The 24,180-nt window shown below is 42.0% G+C and overlaps 1 protein-coding gene across 1 annotated transcript in view; it reads right to left on the reverse strand.

Moving 5' to 3' along the window:
• CUNH10orf67 (chromosome unknown C10orf67 homolog) overlaps positions 1 to 24,180 on the reverse strand; it is a 196,609-nt gene that overhangs the window by 160,077 nt on the left and 12,352 nt on the right. Inside the window, exons 3-5 of the mRNA XM_089693700.1 lie at positions 19,994 to 20,137; positions 12,213 to 12,287; positions 10,772 to 10,936 (exon numbers count right to left, since the gene is read on the reverse strand). Coding sequence (XP_089549826.1) covers positions 10,772 to 10,936; positions 12,213 to 12,287; positions 19,994 to 20,137 — 384 coding nt within the window. The remainder of the gene's footprint in view (positions 1 to 10,771; positions 10,937 to 12,212; positions 12,288 to 19,993; positions 20,138 to 24,180) is intronic.

The raw sequence follows: 24,180 nt of genomic DNA on the forward strand, positions 1-24,180 counted from the left end.
GCGATACACGTGTTACAAGTCACCGCGCACGCCAGAATGAGAGCAATAATTCTAGCACCAGACCTCCTCCGTAACACTAAACTGATTACCTATAAGGGGCTTTAAAAGTGTTGCCTATAGAAAATATACGGTACTAAAGTTTGTTGCTGTTTCACAAGCGCATGCAAATTTAAGGTTTGACATGTTGGATATCTATTTACTTGATGCAACCTCAACTTTTATATTTTACAAAAAAATTGGATAATTTATTGCTTTTTGTGACCTAAAATTAAAAGTATTTTTTACTGAAATTTTGTGATAATATCGTGTGACATATAAAACTGGAACTACCACTATTTTATTTTCTAGGGTCTCTGATTTCAGAAAATATATCATGTTTGGGGGATTTGTGTAATCTTCTGGCCTTAAATGATTTTTTAAACATGTGTGCAAAAACGGCTCTGGCAGCGAAAGGGATAAAGGATAAGTCCAACAAGCCCCTTTCCTGACGAGCAGCCAATCAGTGCTCATTACACTGCCAGGTCTCTCCCTTCTCTGCTAGTCCCCGAGTGCAGTGCTGGAGACAGGCAGGGAGGGGAGGAGGAGATAAAAAGTGCAATGGTAAAATTTATCAAACGTTTAAATCACCATAAAGCCCCTTTTGTTTTTAAAACCCCAGACATTCCATAAAACACCTCAGATTTCAATACAGTTTTGGTAAAAAAAAATTTTTTTTATCTGAACAAGTAGATTGTCATGAAGGACAAGTATATTGGGACATCGATTTAGTCCCTGGACAAGTAGTTTTTTAAACATTTTCCACACCCTGCATTCACACTAATCTTATAGAAACTGAAGCCCGTGTGAAACAGGCCTAATGCAGAACTGCTACTCCTGCACTGAACGCGATAATGTCAGAGCGCGAACGGTCAGCTGGAGAGGACGAAGCCTATTGGAGTGAGGGATAAGGGGAGTAAAAATGCTGTTAAAATGTACCCTAGACAAAAATAAATATGTAACCCTTGCAGTGTAGGTGGAGCTTCACTGCACGGTAGTTTTAGATTTTTCCCGAGTTCAGCTTTAACCACCTTTGTGTATGTACAGTCCCATCTGTCTGCAATTCAAACTTGTGCAGAAACCAGTTGGCAGGCTGTTAAAGTCCACCTGTCATTCTTCTTCTTCTTATTATTATTATACAGGATTTATATAGCGCCAACAGTTTGCGCAGCACTTTACAAAATGAAGGTAGACATTACAGTTACAATACAATTTGGTACAAGAGGAAACAGAGGGCCCTGCTCGTTAGAGCTTACAATCTAGGAGAAGGGTTGAGTGATACAAAAGGTAATAGCTGTGGGGGGGATGAGCTGATGGAGGAAATAAATGGCGGTTTACTAGGTAGAAGCAGGATAGACTTCTTTAAAGAGAAAGGTTTTGAGGGATCGTCTAAAGGTGGATAGATTAGGAGACAGGCGGAGAGATTGGGGTAGAGAGTTCCATAGGATGGGAGAAGCTGGGGAGAAGTCCTGGAGGTGAGCATGGGAGGAGGTGACATGGGAACTAGAGACCAGAAGGTCATGAAAGAAGTTTTGGGCCTGCTATTACTGTCCTGAAAATGCTAGCTGCCTGACTTTAATTAGTTTTAATCACAAACCCAGCACAAGCATGCTGTGCTTTTAGTCAGAATTCTTTAACTCCATATTCATTGTCTGCGGCTCACAAAGTAATGAAGCTATTTGGACAACATGACAGCCAGGCAACTAGCATTATTAAACTGAGAGGTCAGCAGTGGCAGGCTACCTGATTCTCCTGTGACAGGTGTACTTTAAGCCATGCGCTCACTGCCTATGAATATTGTCCACAAGAAGCCATCCTAAGTATGAGTAATAGAAATAGTTACAATGAACTGCTAACAGCATCATCTCAATTTCTGGGTCTGGGGTCCAATACGGTGCAGACAATTCCATCCTGAGCATCTAATCTTTATCACTAGCACCATCATCTGTCTGAAACGGGAACTGCAAGTAATTTGCCATTCGGTCTCCCATCACTATGAAGATGCTCATTAGCAAGATGAACAAAGAGACAGTCCTCTGTAGCTACAGTCATCTGTTACACTTTAATTTTCGGGTTTTGTTATAGCATTCTTCGTGCCATCTGTCCACAGCAGTAGACCTTGACTTACTGAATCTGGGAGCCAATGAGGTTAAACAAAACCACATGCTGTACTGTAAGCCGACTGCGGCCAAGACACTGGCAGCGTTATGGTTTATGTGACCCTTTTTCTTGACACAAATCTAAATGGGAACAATTGTGTAAGAAAAGGTGAAAGTATTATTGCAGCCTTGTTTATAATTAATTCTGTGCTATTTCTATCAAAATTATGGTAGATATTGGTGGTATTTATTGAGATGGCGTGAACATTTTTTGCCTATTTTATTTTTATCTATTTCAGTGCTTTGAATCTCTTTATGAAAAGCAAAAGCTATCCCCTTTTTTCACAGGTATGCAACTGATATTCCTTCTTACGTTAACATCCTGAAATCTAATCTCATCTCAATCTCTTTGTCATATAAAGTGACAAAATGTATTTATTTAATACAACACACTTAAGGGGGTGAAAATAATAAGTATTCAATAAATAGGAAGCTGGGGAAGCAGCATTCCTTACAGCCTAATCTTGCATACATTAAAGCTGAACTCCAGGCAGATATAAACGATTCAAATTATTGCATACATAACATCATTAAATGTATTTTTAAATACAAGCATTGTAAGTAACTAAATGTGACCTGCTGTCAGCCTCATGTAGTCCATGTACAGCAGGGCTGGAGTGTGATAGAAAGAAGCAGCACAAGGAGCCAAAAAGATCATGTGCTGGACAAGAAGCATGCTGATAGGAGGAGAGAACAGAGTGACAAAGAGATGAGCTCATCACTGTGTGTCATCCTTTTTCTTTTACTATCCAGTCATAGGTTGGGGTGGGTCAAGGACAATTTGGGCCTGGAAAAAAAGGTTTGAATGGTGCTGGACTTCAGATTGAGGACATCTAGCAGCAGGAAAATGTGCTGCAGGGGGGTCCGTTGGGGTGGCCAGGATATTCTGAGCTTTTTTAATTTCATGAAAAGGTGAACTTTTTAGGGACAACATTAGTTTTCATTCAATAAATGTTTTTTTTCCTTAAGGACATTATGCTTTCAGAAAAAATAAACACATACAAAGCGTGTTCAACGATAGAACAAAGCATAACAAATGTCTTGTACACAGTAAGTTTTATACTGTAACAATTACAGAGATTGAATGGTCTTAAAGAAAAGAAATAGCCACAGTAAGCGGTTCCCACCACTGATTTTAAGGAATGGGATAGGGTAGGGCTAGGGCACGGAGGGGATAGCAAAAAAATAAAAGTTGATGCCCCAAGTCGAGGTCAACCTCAACACCAGAGGAAAAAGGTAGGAGAGCAGGGAGAAAATTAAAGAAAAAAAAAAGCAGGGGAAGGGAAGGAAAGGAACGGAAGGGATTGTTTTCTAATTTTCCTTATTTTTCCCCATGTTCATAGAATTGGGGCAGCAAATGGGTGGTAAATAAAATTTGATCCATGGTTCTTTACCTCCCAGAATTTTGGCATCTTCTCGTTTTGTCTAGCAGTTAGTTTTTCAAAGATCATGACCTGTGAGACCCCACGCCTGAACCTCCGAAAAGGAGACAGTCTGGGTTTTCCACACAGGAGAGATTACTCTTTCTGCCACTGGGAAATGAAACTAGTTTGATTCGGGTTGTTTATTTAGAAGGGCTTCATCTTAATGAAAGGACCTGCCTGTGACCATATGGATCATCTGACAGACCTTGATCCAAAACCTTGTCACTTTCTGGCAATCCCACCAAATGTGTCTAAATGAGCCTTTTGTTTGGCAAACTCTGAAGCACAAGGGGGAGCAAGTCAAGACTGCATGGGAGATTGTTGAAGGGACTAGATACCAGTGAAGAAGTACCCTCAATTTTTCATCACCTGGGCAGAACGTTTGGCTGTGTTGGTCCATATCTGGGTCCAATCCTTTACCTTCCACCCAATTCTCCATTTGAAAGTGTGAGAAGGAAGAGTACATGCAGCCTGTGTGCAAAACAGAGTATACCAGTGTAATGAAGCATGGGCCTCCTGGTTTGATCAATAGGGCCCCCTTAAATGGTGTATGAGGGGATAGACCAGTCCTGTCATCCATTTGTAATTGCAAGAAATGTTTAATTTGGAGAAATTGAAAAACATCCCATAGAGTTAGGTTTATGCTTATCTTTGACAGTCTCAAATGGGAGAATGCCCGAGTCCACCTGGAAGTGGGTGGCTAGGTACAAACTGTGATGAAGCCAGGTACAACATTCGTTGATTGGTATAGCCTGAGGGAAATATAGGATTACCTAATAATGATAGTAAAGCGGTGTGTGGTGAAATTAATTTACGTTTGAGTCTCAGGCTGTCCCTGAGCCTCAGGGAATACTTGGTGATAGGACATGTCAAAAGGAGGTGGTCAATCAAGATGGGGGTGCAAAGGTCTGCTTGTAAGGAGACCCACAAGGGGGTCCCCTTGGTGGACTGGCACTGAGCCACTTAATTGAGATGGGCTGCTTGGTAGTACCTATGGAGAAGGGGAAGGCCTAAGCCTCCCTGGAGTTTGGGTTTGTGTAAGATCAATTTAGCCACTCAAGGTAAGGTACCCTTCCAGACATACTGTGAGATTCACCTCTGTATTGCTCAAAGTCAACAGCACAGAACAGGGATAAGCAAGACTTTGGCATAGTAGAGAAATTTGGGTAACAACGTCATCCTAACAGGATATATTGTGCTTTACCTAGGATGTCAGTAACAAAATTTAGAACAGTTAGGGATAGTTGGCCTGATATCATATGTATCATATGACAGAGTAAGATTAATGCCTCAATAGGGCGGGGAGGAAGGGGTCCAGGAGAAGGCAAAGGATTGCTGGAAAATATGGACTACATCAGGGGGCAAGGAGACATTTGGGCCTTAGATTTGGTCTCATCAACACAGTGACCAGAAAGTTGGCCAAACTGGGTCAAAATTGGCGTAAGATTAGGGAGAGAAATTAATAGGTTGGCTAAGATAAGAAGGGCATCATCGACAAATAGACAAACTTTGTTGGTGTAAATGCACCTGGAAAATATGCAAGAGGTTAACCAGATTTACGGTAAGGCTACCATTGCTGGTGTATACTTGAAAGGGTTTATGGGCTGGCCTGTCTATTAGCTAATAATGTATCCGGCTTGTCGCCTTTTAAATAGAATCGATATTGGGTCAATTTTATTTATTGGTTCACTAATGGATATGGCAAAAGTTCACTTCAGTTTTCAGGTGAGGTAGCCTTTGTGAAGGAGCAGGAGTCGGGTCTGCTTAAAAGGCCTATGATGCTTGAAGGAAGTCACCCTTGTTTAACCTGGGCTTCGCTCCACTATTTATTTTTGGCTGAGAGGCTAAATGGATCAATGGTTGCTTTGTGGGCCTTCCACTGTTCCCACTGTGGAAACCATAGCAGGGTCAGTTAGCAAAGTATCCCCCAATGGACAGGTCATTTGGACAACTTTAGCTTCATACAGAAGTCCTAGTACTTCTCTACTCATTCCCCTCCTCAAAAATACGACTGGAAAAATATACTGATACAATTTTTTGCGTGTTACTTCTAGACGTAGGTAATGCAGGGTAAAACTATGCCTATGTACAGAAGCTGCCTATAATAAAGACCGGTCACTCCTCACCTTGTGCAGGGCAACTGGTCCTGTCTCTGCCCTCTTCTGTAGGTTTCTGCAGGCAGCCGCTAGTGGGTGGAGCCTGCTTGGTCCCTCCCACAGCTCTGCTCTCTGCACAGGCTATGTGCAGCCCAATTATGTTGTTACTGCTACTTTTACAAGAGTTCACAAAGGCATTTGTTGCACACAAAGTAAATTTATATCTTTTGAGGCTAATAAAGAAAATATTTAAAGTTTTTTGTGATTGTAGTTCCGCTTTCAATCTCAATTCCCCCCCAAATAGGTCTTTTATTTCTTTTTAATTTATTATTTATAATGACCTTTTTCCAGTTATAAAGGGTATCCTTCCTCTTCACCTCCCCAGTAGTCCTTAATACTGTAGAGCAGTGGTTCTCAACCTGTGGGTCGCGACCCCTTTGGGGGTCGAACGACCCTTTCACAGGGGTTGCCTAAGACCATCAGAAAACACATATTTCTGATGTGTAAAGAGCAGATACTGTGTTGAAAGCAGCTACTGTACTGAAAGCAGCTACTGTGTTGAAAGCAGCTACTGTGCTGAAAGCAGCAGTATTGAAGGTAAAACGACACTTCATGAATTATAATTACTGGGTAAACAATTTTATGGTTGGGGGTCACCACAACATGAGGAACTGTATTAAAGGGTCGCGGCATTAGGAAGCTTGAGAACCACTGCTGTAGAGCATCACTGACAAGAGGATGTCAGCACTGTTCTCTGCATTATTGTGAGGTCACCATGTTGGTGCTCCCCACCCCCACCAGGAGCAGGCCCATTAGGCTCTGCACTCACACAGTGGGTTAAATGATACTGACCTTGCAACTTTGTAGAGCAGTAAGTCTGTGGGAGACAGCACAAGACTGCTTTTTTATTTTTATAATTGCTACACTACCTTTTAAATAAATAGATTTGAGCAACACATTTATATCCTCTATCAGTGCAATTAAAAAAGCAGTTAATATGCAGCCCTGTATGATTCCTTTTTCCTGGTTCAGATCTACATATCTTTGGTGTGCTGGTGACAAATAGCACAATGGATGGCCACAAACAGGAATCTAAATACACAGCTGAATACTAATATGTGAACTGTCTTATATGCCAAAATATCTGTGATTTGGTTGATCATCTGGTCCTGAACCTCAACCACAGACAAGCAGCACAGACAGGTCCAGGACTTTGTACAGCACCAGAGTCAGACTGCCTCCTATTGCTGACCCTGCCTCTCCCAGTCTGGGTTCTGCTGTACTGAAGATCACTTATAGCATATAAAAGTAAAAAACATAGGTACTTAAGCCAGGTGCTATTAAATTAAATTGTGATTTTTTTTATTAAGAACATATTTTTTGGATTTTTTTTTATTTTCCAGCAGTTCAGCTTCAGACTCTAAACAGATGTCAAAGTAGATGCACAAAGAAACCATTTTTAAAAAGAAAACATTGTAGATTTTGAAGTATTAAAATGAGATACAATTTCATGTGGCCATTTCAGATGTCAGATTGCCCTCTCTGGAGTTTACCTTCCACATGCACATTGATGTAGTTTCAAATGTTCACCACTTGAGGGGGCAATTGTATAAGCCAGTTTTTATTAGACCACCTTGTGAACCAATCAAGATAAAGCAAGCTCCAGTGATAGGCCTATGCAAATTCTAGAGCTCAGATCGGTAGCTTCATTACCAGACTAGTAAAAATATTCGATATCCATTGTGATAATAAACAACAGAAACTCTGTCATTTTTTAAGGCTATTACCACGTAGTCATCAACTGCATCTGAAATGATATCTTATTTATTTAAAAACTATATGTTGCAATGAACCAAACCAAAACAACGTATATAAATAAATTAACTGTCTACCTAACTAATGCATCAGAATGAAACAAAACCAAAATTTCAGGCGTGCACATGTCTAATGCCAATAATATGGACCTTTTAAACTTTAAGTGTTGGTAAACCCAAAATCAAAAATGTAATATATATAATAAAAAGTAAAAAAAACAAAAAAACAAAACACTTTATGTTGCAGAGTTTGATTCCAATCCAGTTTTCCTCTTTGGTGCAAACAAATTTAGCAGGTATTTATTTGAGGCAGGTATGGACTTAAGCAGGGGCGGACTGACAACTCATGGGGCCCCCGGGCAATAGGGGATCATGGGGCCCCTGTGTCCTTGCCCAAGCTCAAAAAGGCCTATGAAAAAGGTACCAGGGGCATCTCATGGGGCCCCCTACTGACCCCGGGTTTTCAAATGGTCAGTCCGCCCCTGGACTTAAGTGTGAAATGAGTGCAAACAGGAACATTTTTCAGTGCTTATTATGACCAATCAGTTTCCACAGTCAACTCTCAGTACAGAGCTGAAAATGAAACAACCATTCTGATAGGCTGCTGTAACAATAAACCTACTTGTTAGTCTACTATATCCTACTATCCAAATATAAGGCCCATTCACACTATGCACTGGGTTGAAGCAAGGGGTTACTGTGCCATACGGAGCACTGCAGCCCATTTTTTGGAATGGACTGGCAATGTACCTATGGAAAGTCAGACCTGACCCTTTTTTAAGGTTTGTGTACTGGTTGCTGTAATTAGATTTTGATCTAACTCTCAGTGCGATTATATTATGCAACTTGGATGCTATTTGGATGTGGTTTGCACATTCCATGGTGACAGAAACGTGCTGGAATCACACCAAAGAACCACAGGACTCTTTTCAAAAGCCACACGTTGATGTGAACACACACCATTGAAAGCAACATGATTTCCATTGTCGTGTGATTCTGTGTGACTCAAGTCGCAACTAAAATCGCACTAGCCTAATCGCCTAACAGCGCAATGCAACATGCAGCATGTAATCGCTTTCTTGTCAAAAACATTAGGACTGTATGGCAATTGGGAATTCAATAGAGCACATTTTGAAGAGAACCTTGGAAGACATTTTTTTTAAGGGGAAAATATTCAATTACAGGGTAATATCCATTTTAATAGTCTAGTAGTTCTAGTAGTGTTTTTTGTCTTTTTTTTAATTGCGTAGTTTTTGGCAGCCCATTTCCATTTCCCCCATCCCCATCAAAATCAGAATAAGGGCAGAACTAAAAACATCCTACTATGCTTGCTGTGCTAAACCATATTTAAAGTGGTTGTAAATCTCAGACATGAAATATGAACAAAGCATATCCTCTATAACAGGGGTAGGCAACCTTTGAGAGGTGGAGATCTACCTGAACAACATAAAAGAGATAAAAGATCAGAGGTTCAGAGCCATTTAAAAAAAATAATTAACTAGCAAGGTCTAACTAAATAGCAAGGAAAATGTAGAAAAATATAATAAAACAAATGTCACCGTAAAAATACAAAATTACCTTAAAAAAGGACAGTGTCAATCAGTAGGGCAGTGGATGGTGTCAGTAGGGCAGAGGTTGTTGTCAGTCAGTAGGGCAGTGGATGGTGTCAGTAGGGCAGAGGTTGTTGTCAGTCAGTAGGGCAGTGGATGGTGTCAGTAGGGCAGAGGTTGTTGTCAGTCAGTAGGGCAGTGGATGGTGTCAGTAGGGCAGAGGTTGTTGTCAGTCAGTAGGGCAGTGGATGGTGTCAGTAGGGCAGAGGTTGTTGTCAGTCAGTAGAGCAGTGGATAGTGTCAGTCAGCAGGGCAATGGATGGTGTCAGTAGGGCAGAGGTTGTTGTCAGTCAGTAGATCACTGGATGGTGTCAGTAGGACAGAGGTTGGTATCAGTAGGGCAGTGGATGTTGAGTAGTTTTTATTTTTACTTTTCAATATTTTTCACAATTTTTTAGGAGCCCAGTTGAAAGAGGAGCACTTGGGGGAAAGGCCAGGCAGCAGAAAAAAGGAGGAACAAGGATGGGAGGGGTAGTGAGGGAGGCGTTTACTAGAATGGATCCCCCAGATTTTCCTCCTGCAGCAGCTGTACGCTGGTGGGAGGGCGAGGAGGAGATGCTAGCTTTCAGCTGCTCCAGGAGTACAATAAAAGGGATCGTTAGAAGGCAGGTATTTTAAAAATCTGAACTCCCAGCAAGTTGCCAGGGATTGGGATTTTTCTGCCCTCCAGCTACCCTGGTGCCCTAAGGCGGCTGCCTAAGCAGCTGTATGCTGGGCACCAGAATAAGGCTGCTTAGGCAGCTGCCTTAGGGCACCAGGATGGGGGGGGGGGGGGGCAGAAAAATCCACGGGATGGAAAGGGGGGGGGGACACTGCAGTTGGGGGAAAAGGGGGGCTAGAGGTCACTGCTATGGGGGAAGGAAAGGGGAGGGCAGAGGACACTACTATGGAGAGGGGGGGTGATATGAAGGGTTGTAGAGGACACTGCTATGGGGATGGCCCTGCCCATAGCAGTTTCTTCTGCACATCACCTCCCCATACTGGAGTGCAGCAGTATGTGACCTGCAGCCTGTGCTCTTTTCACTAAATTCTCAATGTGTGTGTCATTTTCTGTTCCGCATCTTCCATTTTCATTCCTTTCCATCCTCATGTTTTCTATCAACAATCCAGCAAAAAGCCGCATTGGTTGCTAAGATGCAGGCGACTAGGACATACAGTGTAATTTGTTTTAATAGTGGGGGTGAACTGGCTGCACTGCGTTACTGACTTCTAGGATGCCGGCAGCAAGACCACACAGCGTGATGCATTTCTACGGGCCCGCCGCCAGCACCATAACAACCAATGATGCTGTGCAACCAGGACACTTGCACCATGGAAACACATAACACTATGCCTGGCATACCGCTGTTACAGAATTTGTTTCCTGGAACCCTAAATATCCTGGCTCACACCTGGGACCATTGCATTCTGTTCTAATGTACACATATACTGTATGTATACACTTGTACGTTATGAGTAGGTTTGTGTGCATGATTATGGGAAAGGATCTCTGCTATTTGGACTGCTTAGCTAATACCTAAAAAAATGGCATGTTCAATAAATAAATCCATATATATATATATATATATATATATATATATATATATATATATATATATACACACACACACACCCATGCATACACCCAGTCACCTGTTTAGGCTCCTCATTTTCCACCAGCTGTAATATCTGTGCTTCCAGCGATTGGATAAGTAGATCTTTCTCATCAAGCTTACTTCGCAACAATTGGATTTTTGCAGAATTTGCTTCATGCATTTCATGGCTTTTCTGACTTCCTGATATCCCTTCATAATAATTCTGTTGAAAAATGTATATCATCAAGAAAATGGCTCTGATTACCAGTTTTATTCTGTTCCACCAGCAATATATTCAAACCGCAGATTTGAAACACAAGCACAAGAACATGGGGAGAAGAGGTGGTCCTAAGCCTCAGCAGATATTGACTTTCAGAAAGTCCTTATTTAGGGAAAACTAGACATGCTGGTGGGCGTGACTGGGAATAGCTAGTGTGAATTGGAATATGGTGTTCCCAGAATTCATTATTGTGTGCCACTCTCATAAATAAAAGTTGGGGAGTGATATACAATTTGGCAAGAGAAAATAGAACAGGGGAAACAAGTATTCACATACCCAAAAGTGTGTGAATAGCTGCGGCGGCTGGGGAGCAGTGAAGCAGCAGTTTTAAAACACAGGGCACTGTAAAGGTAAGTATAACTAGACTTCTTTACAGAGCTTGGGTTTTTTTTAATCAGTGTCCCTGTTGTGGCAATATCAATCTTAGATCCTCTTTTCTTTATGTCCTAAAGACATATTCCACTTTGTAAAAAAATAATTAAATCAATGAACCCATATTGCAAAAAGAATATTTGCATTTATTGTTTTGTTGAATTGCAGCATGCAAAGCCTTGCAACCACAATCAGTGCACCACATGCGCAATGCACTATTCCTCCAACCCCAGGTTTGTACAGAGGTATGAATCTTTGGCTATGACGCTGGTGGATGTAAACAATGGACTAGGAGATAGGTGACATCGCCATTGAGAACTATGAGTCCCTCTGCCACTGTGGCAGATGGGACTTGTAGTCTTCCACTGAATGAATGACATGGCTTTGCAGGTGGAGCCAGGCCAAAAAAAAAAATAGAGGATGCTGTGGGCAGAATGATGTCATTCTGGCCATTTACTGCCCCCTGGGTGCCCACCCGAATCCTAACATTACAGCCAGACAAGGCTGTATACAGTGCTTTCCTTAAAGTGACAGTAAACTTTTTTTTTTTAAATTGCTGACAGAAAGGATATTTATGACAAAAGAGACCCTATCAATCTATTCTGTCATAAATGCTTCCTCCTGCCTGTCAGCCGTCCATGTGCAGCTCAGTGAACATCTACAGCACTGATCTGTACCGTTGCGATGTTACTAGCAGATGTAAAGCGAAAACCAGCTTACTGGGGCATCGATGAATAACTAACAATAATGATTATTTCATAGTACAAGAATCGAAATAATGCCTGTGAAGCTGACTTGTAAATTAACACTGGAAATCTTCTATGTTACACACTGTACATATGCTCACCTCATAGCTTGATCTCATTACAGCAAGAGCATCAGCCAGCTGTTGCTGGAAACTTTTTCTAAGGGTGTATAATTTCTGTAAAGAACACAAACAGAAATCCCAAGTTAAATTATAATAAAAATTTTAGGACTTTTAGTTTACCTGTAAAATCCATTTCTTGTAGTACAAAGCAGAACACAGGGTATCTCATATTTATGACTACTTGGGTTATGTGGCCACCTTCAGGTTATTGGACCCCGCCCAGGCATAACCTCTCTCAGCTCAGCTGAGCCTCTGTTTTGTAGCAAGCAATGAAGAATACAGAAAAAAGGGGAAGAGGTCCCTGTGTCCTGTGAAAAACTGGCTTCCACAGAGGAATGACCATCTATCTGGTAAAACTTAGTAAATGTGTGAGGAGAAGACCAGGTAGCAGCCATACACCTTGAACAATATAAACTTGATGCTGAATCACCCAGGAAGCACTGGCACTTCTAGTGAAATGGGCCTTGACCAGGAAAGAAGAACCTTGCCCTTGATATTGCTGGCCTAAGAAACTGAAATAGTGGATAAAGACACAGCTTGACCCATGCGAGTACTTTCAAGTAGCACAAACAGGGACAGTTGAAACGAAGCTGTAGACTTCAGATAAATTTGAACAGCTGGAACAACATCCAAAGAGTGAGGTACCTCCTCCCTAGAATATTTAGAATTAGAATAAAAAGATGACACAATGTCCTAATTTAAGATGCACAAAGAAACAACCTTAGATTTAAAAAAAAAAAAAAGAAGAGGACCGAGGTCTCAATACGACCTTATCCTGGTGAAGAACCTGGAAAAGGTTCCCTGCAGGAAAGTGCAGTCAACTGAGACACTCTTCGATGGCAACCAGAAAGACAATCTCTATGAAGACCTCTGGATGAGAGGGCCCACTCTCCTGGATTCAACTGTTGACAGCTGAGAAAGTCTGCCTGCCAACTTAGGGGATGAGCACGGTAGAGAAGGATGGAACATGATGTTCTGCTCAAGACAAGTTCAGGTCCACTTTTTCCTGAGCAGTGTGACTTCTTTTTCTTCCTTAATGGCTAATGTATACCACTGTTGTCACATCACCTAGGTACACTCTGACAGGAAGATCTCAAAGGCAGATAAGCCAGTGTAGGATAGCCAGCTGTATCACCCAAAGCTCCAGAATGATGATCAACAACTTTCGCTCCTCTGATGATGTTTCCCGAACTGAAAGGTTTTCCAGAACATGTCCCCAGTCCAACAGGCTGGCACCTGCCATCAAGATCTTCCAATTTATCAAATATAAGGATCTTATGGTATCTAGCATATGCATGGAACTCCACCATTCCAAAGCCGACCTTTTTTTGGGAGTCAGATGCTCTGGCGGATCCAAGGACTCCTGGCGCTTGTCCCAAATTGACAGGACATCAAGCAGGAGAGCTCTAGAAAGAAACTGGGCACATGGGATGCATCAAAAGCAACTACCATCTTCCCCAGTACCCCCATGCAGACATGAATCAGGGGACTTTCCAATGACCTCAAGGACTACACCTGAGTCAGGCATTTCTCCTCTGGAAGCAATAATTTTGTCCAATGTACTTTGAAGACTAAGCTCAAGTATTCCAGACATTGACTTGAAATCAGATACAACTTAAGAAGGTTCAGCACCAAACCAAACCTTTCCAGGAACTGTACTGTCTACTGAACATTTGATGTCAGCTTCTGGGCCAATTACTCCCTTGGAAGAAGATCACCCAGTTACCCTATATTTAGAGCACCCCGGGTCCTCAACAACCTCAAAACAGGAGCCAACACTTTGGTAAACACTGTGGAGCCATGATAAGGCCGAATTGCAAAGTCACAAACTGGTATGGTGATCCTCTACTGCAAACAGCAGAAACTGCTGGTGAGATTGAAAAATGGCCATGAGACCTTTCGTCTTCCAGCACAGGTGTGATGACCCCCTGGACAGCTGACCTTCCAGAGCTGCAAAGTATCTGCTCTTTTCTGTAGCTCTGAAGATACCCTTGAGTGCAAAAGTGTGTGTGGGGGAGAGGGGGAGCAGTGAACCACCAGCTCGAAACCTGTGGGCACCATGCTGCAGAACCAGCTGTCTGTGATTTCACTTTAGCCTCTTATCTGTGAAGTCTTTAAAGACAAAGACTTCATCCACTGGACCATCAGGATCTTATTCAAGTCAGATAAGGCTGGAAAAACAGTTGAGGTCCCATTTCTTGTAGAATTTCTCCTCCATGAGGTACTGCTAAGAAAAATACTTCCACAGTAAAACACCTTCTCTGAGTGAGCCCAATCGGCATAGATCACTTCCTGCAAGTAGGGTTGCAAGTGATGTTTAGGTGGCCATCAGGACCGAACTGCAGTGACTTTGGGAGAAGAGGACCCTGAAAGAAGCAACTTTAAGTTAACTCAAATCAAGTCCACCAAGAACTCCTCTGTGGTCTTCTGTGTCTGAAATAGGCCTCTTCATCCTGAGACGACTCATCTGAAGAGAATTCCCTCTTCTCAACAGCTTTCTACTCTTCATTCTTTTGCTCCAAACCAGTGAGAAACCTTGAGAGCTAATCATACAAACCAGAAATGACTACTGAAAATTCCTCCAACACAAAAGAAATGGAACATTGTGCCCCTGAAACAGTGGAAATACCAGATGAGGACAGGAATTCACAGGTAATCTCACCCTAAGGAAGCAATTACAGGGCAAAATGTAAAGAAGTCTTAACTACCTGATAGAGGGATTTGGGAGCCAACCCCATCGTCATCGACCACTCCTCTGCCTGCATAATGCTATGCCATCAGTAGGTCTGTAAACCTAAAATGGGAGAGGCCACATAGCTTAGAGGAGTGTCTGCCAAAGCCAGACACCTACGTGGCAGGTCACCCCTTGATTAACAAGCGTTTCAACATTTGTGGAGTACTGGCACTGCTACGTTATACAGTGGGGCAAAAAAGTATTTAGTCAGCCACCAATTGTGCAAGTTCTCCCACTTAAAAAGATGAGAGAGGCCTGTATTTGGCATCATAGGTAGACCTCAACTATGAGAGACAAAATGAGAAAAAAAATCCAGACAATCACATTGGCTGATTTGGAAAGAACTTATTTGCAAATTATGGTGGAAAATAAATACTTTGTTATATATCCTTGGTTGGCAATGGCAGAGGTCAAACGTTTCCTGTACGTCTTCACAAGGTTGGCACACACTGTTGCTGGTATGTTGGCCCATTCCTCCATGCAGATCTCCTCTAGAGCAGTGATGTTTTGGGACTGTCGCTGGGCAACACAGACTTTCAACTCCCTCCAAAGGTTTTCTATGGGGTTGAGATCTGGAGACTGGCTAGGCCACTCCAGGACCTTGAAATTCTTCTTATGAAGCCACTCTTTCGTTGCCCGGGCGGTATGTTTGGGATCATTGTCATGTTGGAAGACCCAGCCACGTTTCATCTTCAATGCCCTTGCTGATGGAAGGAGGTTTGCACTCAAAATCTCACGATACATGGCCCCATTCATTGTGTCCTGTACATGGATCAGTCGTCCTGGTCCTTTGCGGAGAAACAGCCCCAAAGCATGATGTTGTCACCCCCATGCTTCACAGTAGGTATGGTGCTCTTTGGATGCAAATCAGCATTCTCTTTCCTCCAAACACGACGAGTTGTGTTTCTACCGAACAGTTCTATTTGGTTTCATCTGACCATATGACATTTTCCCAATCCTCTTCTGGATCATCCAAATGCTCTCTAGCAAACTTCAGACGGGCCCGGACATGTACTGGCTTAAGCAGGGGGACACGTCTGGCACTGCAGGATCTGAGTCCCTGGCAGCGCAGTGTGTTACTGATGGTAGCCTTTGTTACGTTGGTCCCAGCTCTCTGCAGGTCATTCACTAGGTCCCCCCGTGTGGTCCTGGGATTTATGCTCACCGTTCTTGTGATCATTTTGACCCCACGGGGTGAGATCTTGCGTGGAGCCCCAGATCGAGGGAGATTATCAGTGGACTTGTATGTCTTCCATTTTCTAATTATTGCTCCCATAGTTGATTTGTTCACACCAAGCTGCTTGCCTATTGCAGATTCAGTCTTCCCAGCCTGGTGCAGGTCTACAATTTTGTTTCTGGTGTCCTTCGACAGCTCTTTGGTCTTCACCATAGTGGAGCTTGGAGTGTGACTGTTTAAAGTTGTGGACAGGTGTCTTTTATACTGATAACAAGTTCAAACAGGTGCCATTGATACAGGTAATGGGTGCAGGACAGGGGAGCCTCTTAAAGAAGAAGGTACAGGTCTGTGAGAGACAGAAATCTTGCTTGTTTGTAGGTGACCAAATACTTATTTTCCACCATAATTTGCAAATAAATTCTTTCCAAATCAGCCAATGTGATTGTCTGGATTTTTTTTCTCATTTTGTCTCTCATAGTTGAGGTCTACCTATGATGCCAATTACAGGCCTCTCTCATCTTTGTAAGTGGGAGAAATTGCAGAATTGGTGGCTGACTAAATACTTTTTTGCCCCACTGTACATGTGCTATGGCTGTACAGAGGCTATGCCAGAATACTTTAGGAACTGGGTTGGAGCTGTGTAGGTGCTTCTGATCGCACAAGTTTCCATGCTCAATTCGCCCCTTTTAAACAGCACTATGGCAGTGTTCCACTCCAGTCCTGCAGAGTAAAAAGCCTTCACTGCCCAAAACACCAAGAGAACTGCCATATAATCCACATACAGGAGCAATAGCCATTCCTTGTAGCAGCACCAAAACACCCAATCTTTACCCCTCACAGTGGGTGCCTCCTGCAAAGCCTTCTGGAACTCAACTCCTCCTCAGGGGGTTAAGTGCCCTAGAGATTGCTGCACAAAGGATTCAGCTCTGACTGGAAACTTTACAGGCCTCTTGTATCTGGGGTCGGGGTACAGTCCTCTCGGCCTCATCCTGATTAAGCCTTTCCCTTCCACAGCAGTGGTGTGCAGAATAAGCCATTAAATAGGAGACTAGCAAAAAAGGGAGCCCACAAACAAAAATCTTTGGAGATGCACTGTAGGCACATCACTAAAGAACACTAGCTAAAAACAGAGACTTAGCTGAGCTGGGAGGGATTATGCCTAGGTATGGAATCCTGCCTTTTTTTTGGCCAGTGTCCATTCACCTGAAGGTGGCTACATATCCCAAAAAATCATGAATATTAAATCCCCTGTCTCCTGTGATGTACGATTAAGAAAGCAAAAATTCATACAACAGATGACATACCATATGAAAATTACCACTTGTGATGCCACAATTCATTGCAAAATATCTGGAATATATAAATAGCCAATTCTCACAGGACCAGATGGATAACAGGTAAGTTTACATAGGAAAAAACAAATATCCACTTGAAAACTATGCCTTTTGTGACACTTTTTGTTTACAAGTAAAAATCAGTATTTTTTGCTAGAAAGTTACTTAGAACCCCCAAATATATATATATATATATATATATATATATATATATATATATATATATATAGTGGCAGCGTGGTATCCTGCCACGGTAGAAATCAAGCTAATAACCCTGGATTCTTAACCAGGCAGGTGGAGGGGCTCCAGAGGGTTTATGTAATGCATAGGAAACTGGCTTTTCAGTTTCCTCATTTATTCGTAAAGTCTGTTTTGGGATCCTACAGATTTCTAAGTGATCTGGGAGGGATGAAATCTCCAATCTGGGGTCCGTGTTTTCAGAACCCCCAGCACACTGATTGCACAGGTGTGTGCAGGCCTTTTCATAGAGGTCTAACCAAGATTCTGGGCTCCATCCCGGCAGACAGGAGGTCACTGCCTTGGAGTCAGGAGGGCTTCATCTAGGAGAGGTGGAAGCCAGAGTAGCTGTGTGCTAGTGGCTAGCTGTGTTCGAAACAACCATTTTGGAAAGAGTCTGCAGGAGACAGACGTAAATCTGTGTACAAGCCAGGGGGCTGAATATTTGTTGCATTTGTTTGATGGTGGATACCCGTGTGGGAAGCATTTTGGTGAACTTTCGTTTAAATAAAATTGGGCTAAAAGGCCTTTAAAAAAAGAAGAAGCGAGTTGCTGTGCGCTTTAAAAAAAGTTCTACCATTTTGATGGGAGTTCCCACAATATATATATTTGTTTTGTTTTTTTTGCAGAGACCCTATAGAATTAAGTGGCGGTTGCAATTCTTTTATGTCACATGGTATTTGACCAGCAGGTTTTTTTAAACACAGTTTTTTGGGACAAAATACAATTCAATGAAATTTAATGCAAAAAAAAACACACCCAATATTTGGGAAAATATAAAAGACGATGTTACACTGAGTAAATATATACCTAACATGTCACACTTTAAAACTGCTCATGCTCCTGGAGTGGCAACAAACTACTTTACTTAAAAATCTCCATAGGAGATGCTTTAAAATTTTTTGCAGGTTACCAGTTTAGAGTTACAAAGGAGGTCTAGAGCTAGGATTATTGCTCTTACTAAAACGTTTGCGGTGATACCTCACATATGTGGTACAAACACCGTTTACATATGCATGCACAAGCTATGTATGCATTCGTGTATGCACAACAGCATGATAGGACAGGGGCGCTTTACATTTTTTTTTTAATTATCTATTTTATTAAAACATTTTTATTTTTACACTGTCCCTTTAAACCTTGTTTTATAACTTTTATTACTATCACAAGAAATGTAAACATCCCTTGTGATAACAATAAAGTACGACATGTTCTCTTTATGGAGATCTCTCCTCTATCCTTGAAAGCATCAGATAAAAAAAACAAACATTGATCTGATGCTTTCCCCCCAAAAAAGTGTATACATCTGCCCTTAACCAGAAGTGATGTCATGCTGTCGTTTCCGGTCTCCTAGACCAGGGGTGGGCAACCTGCGGCTCTCCAGCTGTTGCAGGACTACAAGTTCCATCATGCCTCTGTAAGTCATAGCTGTAACTGGCAGTTTTGAAATCTCTCATGGGACCTGTAGTCATGCTTGTAACTTTCGGTCATTGCAATGCCTCATGAGAAATGTAGTTCCACAACTGCTGGAGAGCCGCAGGTTGCCCACCCCTGTCTTAGATCATAGAGATGATCAGAGATATTCCGGGCCTCTGTTCACCTCTGTGGCCAGCAGCACAAACCGCCATATTGGATCCCGGGGTCACCAGTGAAACAGATAAGCCCAAGAAACACCAAAGAGTGTCAGGAGGGAAGGGGGGAAGGAACGATCCCTCCCCGTTTCTAAAAGCGATTCAGTAGCTAATTAGTAATTCGGATCACTTTTAGCAGAAAGAGAAATGCCAGCAGGAAAATATAAAGCCAGGGTTATGGCTGACAGCTGAAGCCATAGCCCTGGTAAACAGCTTAAAAAAATATATACGTATTACAGTCTTGAAGTGAATATTTGCATTTTTCCAAGAAATATGACGGGTATAAAAAAAAAAATTGATATACTGATTGTGGCTAAGCCAGCCTGCCCATACATGGATCAAAATTCGGGTGGTCCCTGCTGAACTGGCTGAATTTCAATCCATGTATGGCAGGCTTAAGACATAATGCAAATTGCCTTGTCTTTGCACTGTTGGTGTAAAGGAGCCCTCAGTCCCAGTAACAATAGCATTCATGACAAATAAAGGGTGAATCCCCCCCAAGGGGGACATAGACAGCAATAACATCCTAACATGAGCTTTAACCCATCACCACAATTGTGGCTTTAGATACACTTTGATGTTTACTGATTTGGAATAAAGTCTGGGTTGCGTTTTCTCCCTGGCCATAGAAGAAAAAATGACCAAACCTTTTTATGAAGTGCTTCAATATCCCTTATGGTATCATTCATACTATTATAAAGTTCCAAGGCCTGAGCTTGAATCTTCTGTTCATATTCCCCTTGCAAAAGAGTCTTCTGGAACACAACTTCTTTCTTCAGTATTTCAAGAGACTGGAGAAAGACAAAGATAGATAGAAGTCAAGTATTGGTGCGCACCCTAATTCTAATTCATAGGTGTGATGTTCTGATGGTGACAACAGCCACTTGTAGGCTCCATCAGAAGCCCATATGATAGACTGACAACACAGAAGCATAATTAAGAAACAGGGACAAAGCATTATCACCCCATAATAGAAAAGTGCCTTAACAAGAACTTTCATACCCAACTATAATTTTGGGGTCAATTCACTAAAGGTTACCACATGTGATTACACTGTCACAAGACTCATTTGCATAAATTATTGCATACGGTAACAAAATTCTGAGGTATTTAATGCAAAATTAAAAATGTTGGTAAATACCGAAAAAAAAAAACAAGCGGTAAGCTGTTAAGTCCAAATCACAAACACAACAGAAAGTAAAAAAAGATGCAATATTTATCACCAGGGTTTTGCTGACGGTATCACATGTGGTACTTTTTCAGATGCAGCAAGGGGTCCCCCCAACCCCTAGGGGTCTGGTATGGATATTAAGGGGAACCCCACGGCAAAAATTTTTAAAAAACGGCGTGGGGTCCCCCCCAGATCCATACCGAACCCAAAATCCATTAGGATGGTGAGGGGATTAGCACACCATTTTTTTTCTACTTTGGTGTGGGGTTCCCCCAAAATCCATACTAGACCTAGGGGCATTTTTTTTGCTTAATATTGGTGTGGGGTTTTCCTTAAAATCCATACAAGCCTCAAAGGGCCTGGTATGGATGGGGGGGAGCCCCACATTGTTTTTTCATCATTTGGAATTGCTGGCATGTTTTGTTTTCATTCAGCTGTCAGTGGGACAGCCGCTGACAGCTGATGAGTTATCTGTTGTTAAGGACACCGAAGCTGGCTTCCTTAACAACCAGCTACTGTGTGATAAATTACAGCATGAAAATATGCGGTAATTACCGCAATACAGATATTTTACCACAAGACTTATTTACCGCAAAATTGTTAGTAAATTGCGCATTTGAAAAAAATTTACTGCATGGGTTATTTTGCCGCATTTTTTCAGTCGTTATTTAAATCTTAGTGCATTGACCCCATTGTTACTGGCCGTCTGAAAAAACATAAGTATAAAAATAATAATATAAATGTGTGTGTGTGAAGGGGGGTAGGGGGGCAGAAGAGGGTGGAGTTTGGGTTTAATTGTCTGATAAGCTTAAACATGCTAATGTAATATAAAAAGTTGTTTTCAATCTCTTTTAAATCTGCAGTTGTCTTAAATTGATAATAAACCCAAAACCAAAAATGTAACATATTGCAGCTTAGCAATCATTAAGGCTGCTTTCACACTTTGTTTGTTTTTTGAGTTTTTGAAGCGTTTTCGTGTAAAAAAAAAAAACACCTGACAAGCTCAAGAAAACTGCTTCCCTGTGTTTGTGAATGTATATCTATGTATGTTTTCACACTGAGGTGTTGCGCTTGCGGTGCGGTCTAAAAACTCCTGCTTGCAGCATCTTTGAGGCATGTTTGGGGAGTTAAAAGAAAAAGCCTCAAAAACGCCTCTTCCCATTGAAATGAATGGTAACCGCCTCAAAAAACACTCCAAAAACACTTCAAAAACGCACCGCACATGTGGGAAGATCTGAGCTAACTTACTGAAAATGTCAGTTCACTATTGCTAGTATGTGGTATTTACAGAAAATAGCAAAAACACTCAGTAAATACCGCATAAAAAGACCTTAATGTCAATTCACAAAAGGAAATAATTAAATGCATGCGGTAATTAAGTAGTGGCCAAGACTTGCGGTATGTACTGTTATCTAACAGTACTGTCATGTGTTGTTAAGGAATGGGTGGCCGCAGAGTCCCTAATAGCCTATGAGTAATCAGCTGTCAGCAGTGTTCCCCACTGACAGCTGAATGTAATAAAAAAAAAAAGCCGGCAAGTACAAATTAATACAAAAAATGCCCCTTACATATTTAATAACTGTCAAGCCAGCGGAGCAGTCAGACGGCCGGGAGCCAGCATCAAGAGGAGACTTTTTTTTTTTCCTTTTTCCGGGTCGGAGGCGGCGGGCATTGTGATTGATGTTGGATCTACTTCGGGGGACATTCTTTTATTTTCCTTCTTTTAATAAAGAACTTGTCAAAGACTGTCTCCTGTCTTTTTTTCACACTACAGTTTTTTTTTGTGAATGGGTAGTGGCACCATGTACCCCATACTCATTCACATAGGGGGGCCCACCCGCAGTCCCCCACAACCACAGCCCAGGGTTGGGGGGGAAGAGGCCCTTGTCCCCATCAACATGGGGACAAGGTGCTTTGGGGGGGAGAGCCACCCACCCCAAAGCACCCCCCCATGTTGAGGGCATGTGGCCTGGTATGGTTCAGGAGCGCTCGCTCGTCCCCCCCCCTTACCTGACCTGCCAGACTGAATGCTTGGATAAGGGTCTGGTATGGATTTTGGTGGGGACCCCACACCATTTTTTTTGCGCGGGGGTTCCCCTCAAAATCCATACCAGACCCAAAGGGCTTGGTATGGATGAAGGGGGGACCCCACGCCATTTTTTTATTTTTTAAGTGCTGGCAATTCTTTCTTTTACATTCAGCTGTCAGTGGGGAACCCCGCTGACAGCTGAAACATTAACATATGGTTTTCACTACTAAAATACCGCATGACTTGATAAAATAACTCATGCAGTATTTTAGTAGCATTTTTAGTGAATTTAAACATTTTTTTTTTTAAAATGCTATGCGGTATCCTACCGAATACTCGCATACTGTAAGATACCGGTTAGTAAATTGTGCCCAATATCACCTATTGCAGCATTTGTTGCTAGGTTTTGGGAATAAAAACTTGCCAAAAGGGTGCAAATCTGCCCAATTTGAGCTACAAAAGTAAGTCACATGTCTAGCATGTTCCGCTTGAAAGACGCCTCCAAAACGCTAAAAAAACATTTTTCAAGCGTTTTTGAGGCAAACCAGTGCGAAAGCAGCCTACATGTGGTGCTGCATTACTTTCCCTTTTTTAGCCTTTTGACCCTCTGTTTTCACCTGGTGATCTGGCCAGTAACACACCTGTATTAGAGCGCCCCCACTCTGGATGAAGGAGCACCAGAGATCCCTTTGGATAGCAGCAACTGCCTATTTGGGGGGAGGGGAGTGTTAGATGCACTAGCAGATTTAGATACACTAAAACATTGAGGCTGAACTCCAGCTAATACTTTATAAGCAGTTACAACAAACAATTTTTTCCTTTTGGAATCAAGGTTTTACATAAATAAAAGCTAATCATGATAAGCAACCCTGTCAGTAGTAGATGGTTTGCTGCTACATCTGCAGGATACCTTATCCTGTTGAAAAACAAGAGACTTACTAGCCAGGCCACCAGATGAAAAGAAAAGAGAGAAATCCTGAAAAATAAAACTAATGCAGCCATCTCATCTAAGAATTGGAAAGCTGCAATATAATAAATGTATGCTTTTGGAAAATCCTTATTCAGGCGCTTTATGTTATGAGGTGGCAAATGTCTTTCAGCTCTACTGCATGTCACTTGGTAACATGCACTCATGGTAGAAACGACAAGAATCCGTGCCAACACACACGGATGGCCCATCGCTTTTACTATTAGGAAGCTGATCCAGAGCAACAATGTGCACCAACACAGAAGGAGTGCATGTGGTAAGAAGTGGCTAAAAAAGCCTGGAGGAGATCTGCAGCTCTGGGATGCAAAAAAGGATGATAAACCAGTGAAAACAATATCTTAGAATAAAAGAAAAACAACATGGCAATTGTTTTTGGTACATGATGCTTTAGAAAGCTAAATGTCATCCATTAGATTGATTTTATTGGCATAGTTATTGTACAACATAGAAGCAGCCAGTACAAATGTTATAACCACTTGACCTCCAGAAGATTTACCCCTCTTCATGACCAGGCCAATTTTTGTTATTCGGCACTGCGCTACTTTAACTGACAATTGCGCGGTCATGCAATGCTGTACACAAATTACATTTATATCTTTTTTTTCACACAAATAGAGCTTTCTTTTGGTGGTATTTGATCACCACT

This window comes from Staurois parvus, unplaced genomic scaffold, assembly GCF_062004578.1.
Source record: "Staurois parvus isolate SC_StPar_1 unplaced genomic scaffold, SC_StPar_1.0 ptg000636l, whole genome shotgun sequence".
Classification (NCBI taxonomy): domain Eukaryota; kingdom Metazoa; phylum Chordata; class Amphibia; order Anura; family Ranidae; genus Staurois; species Staurois parvus.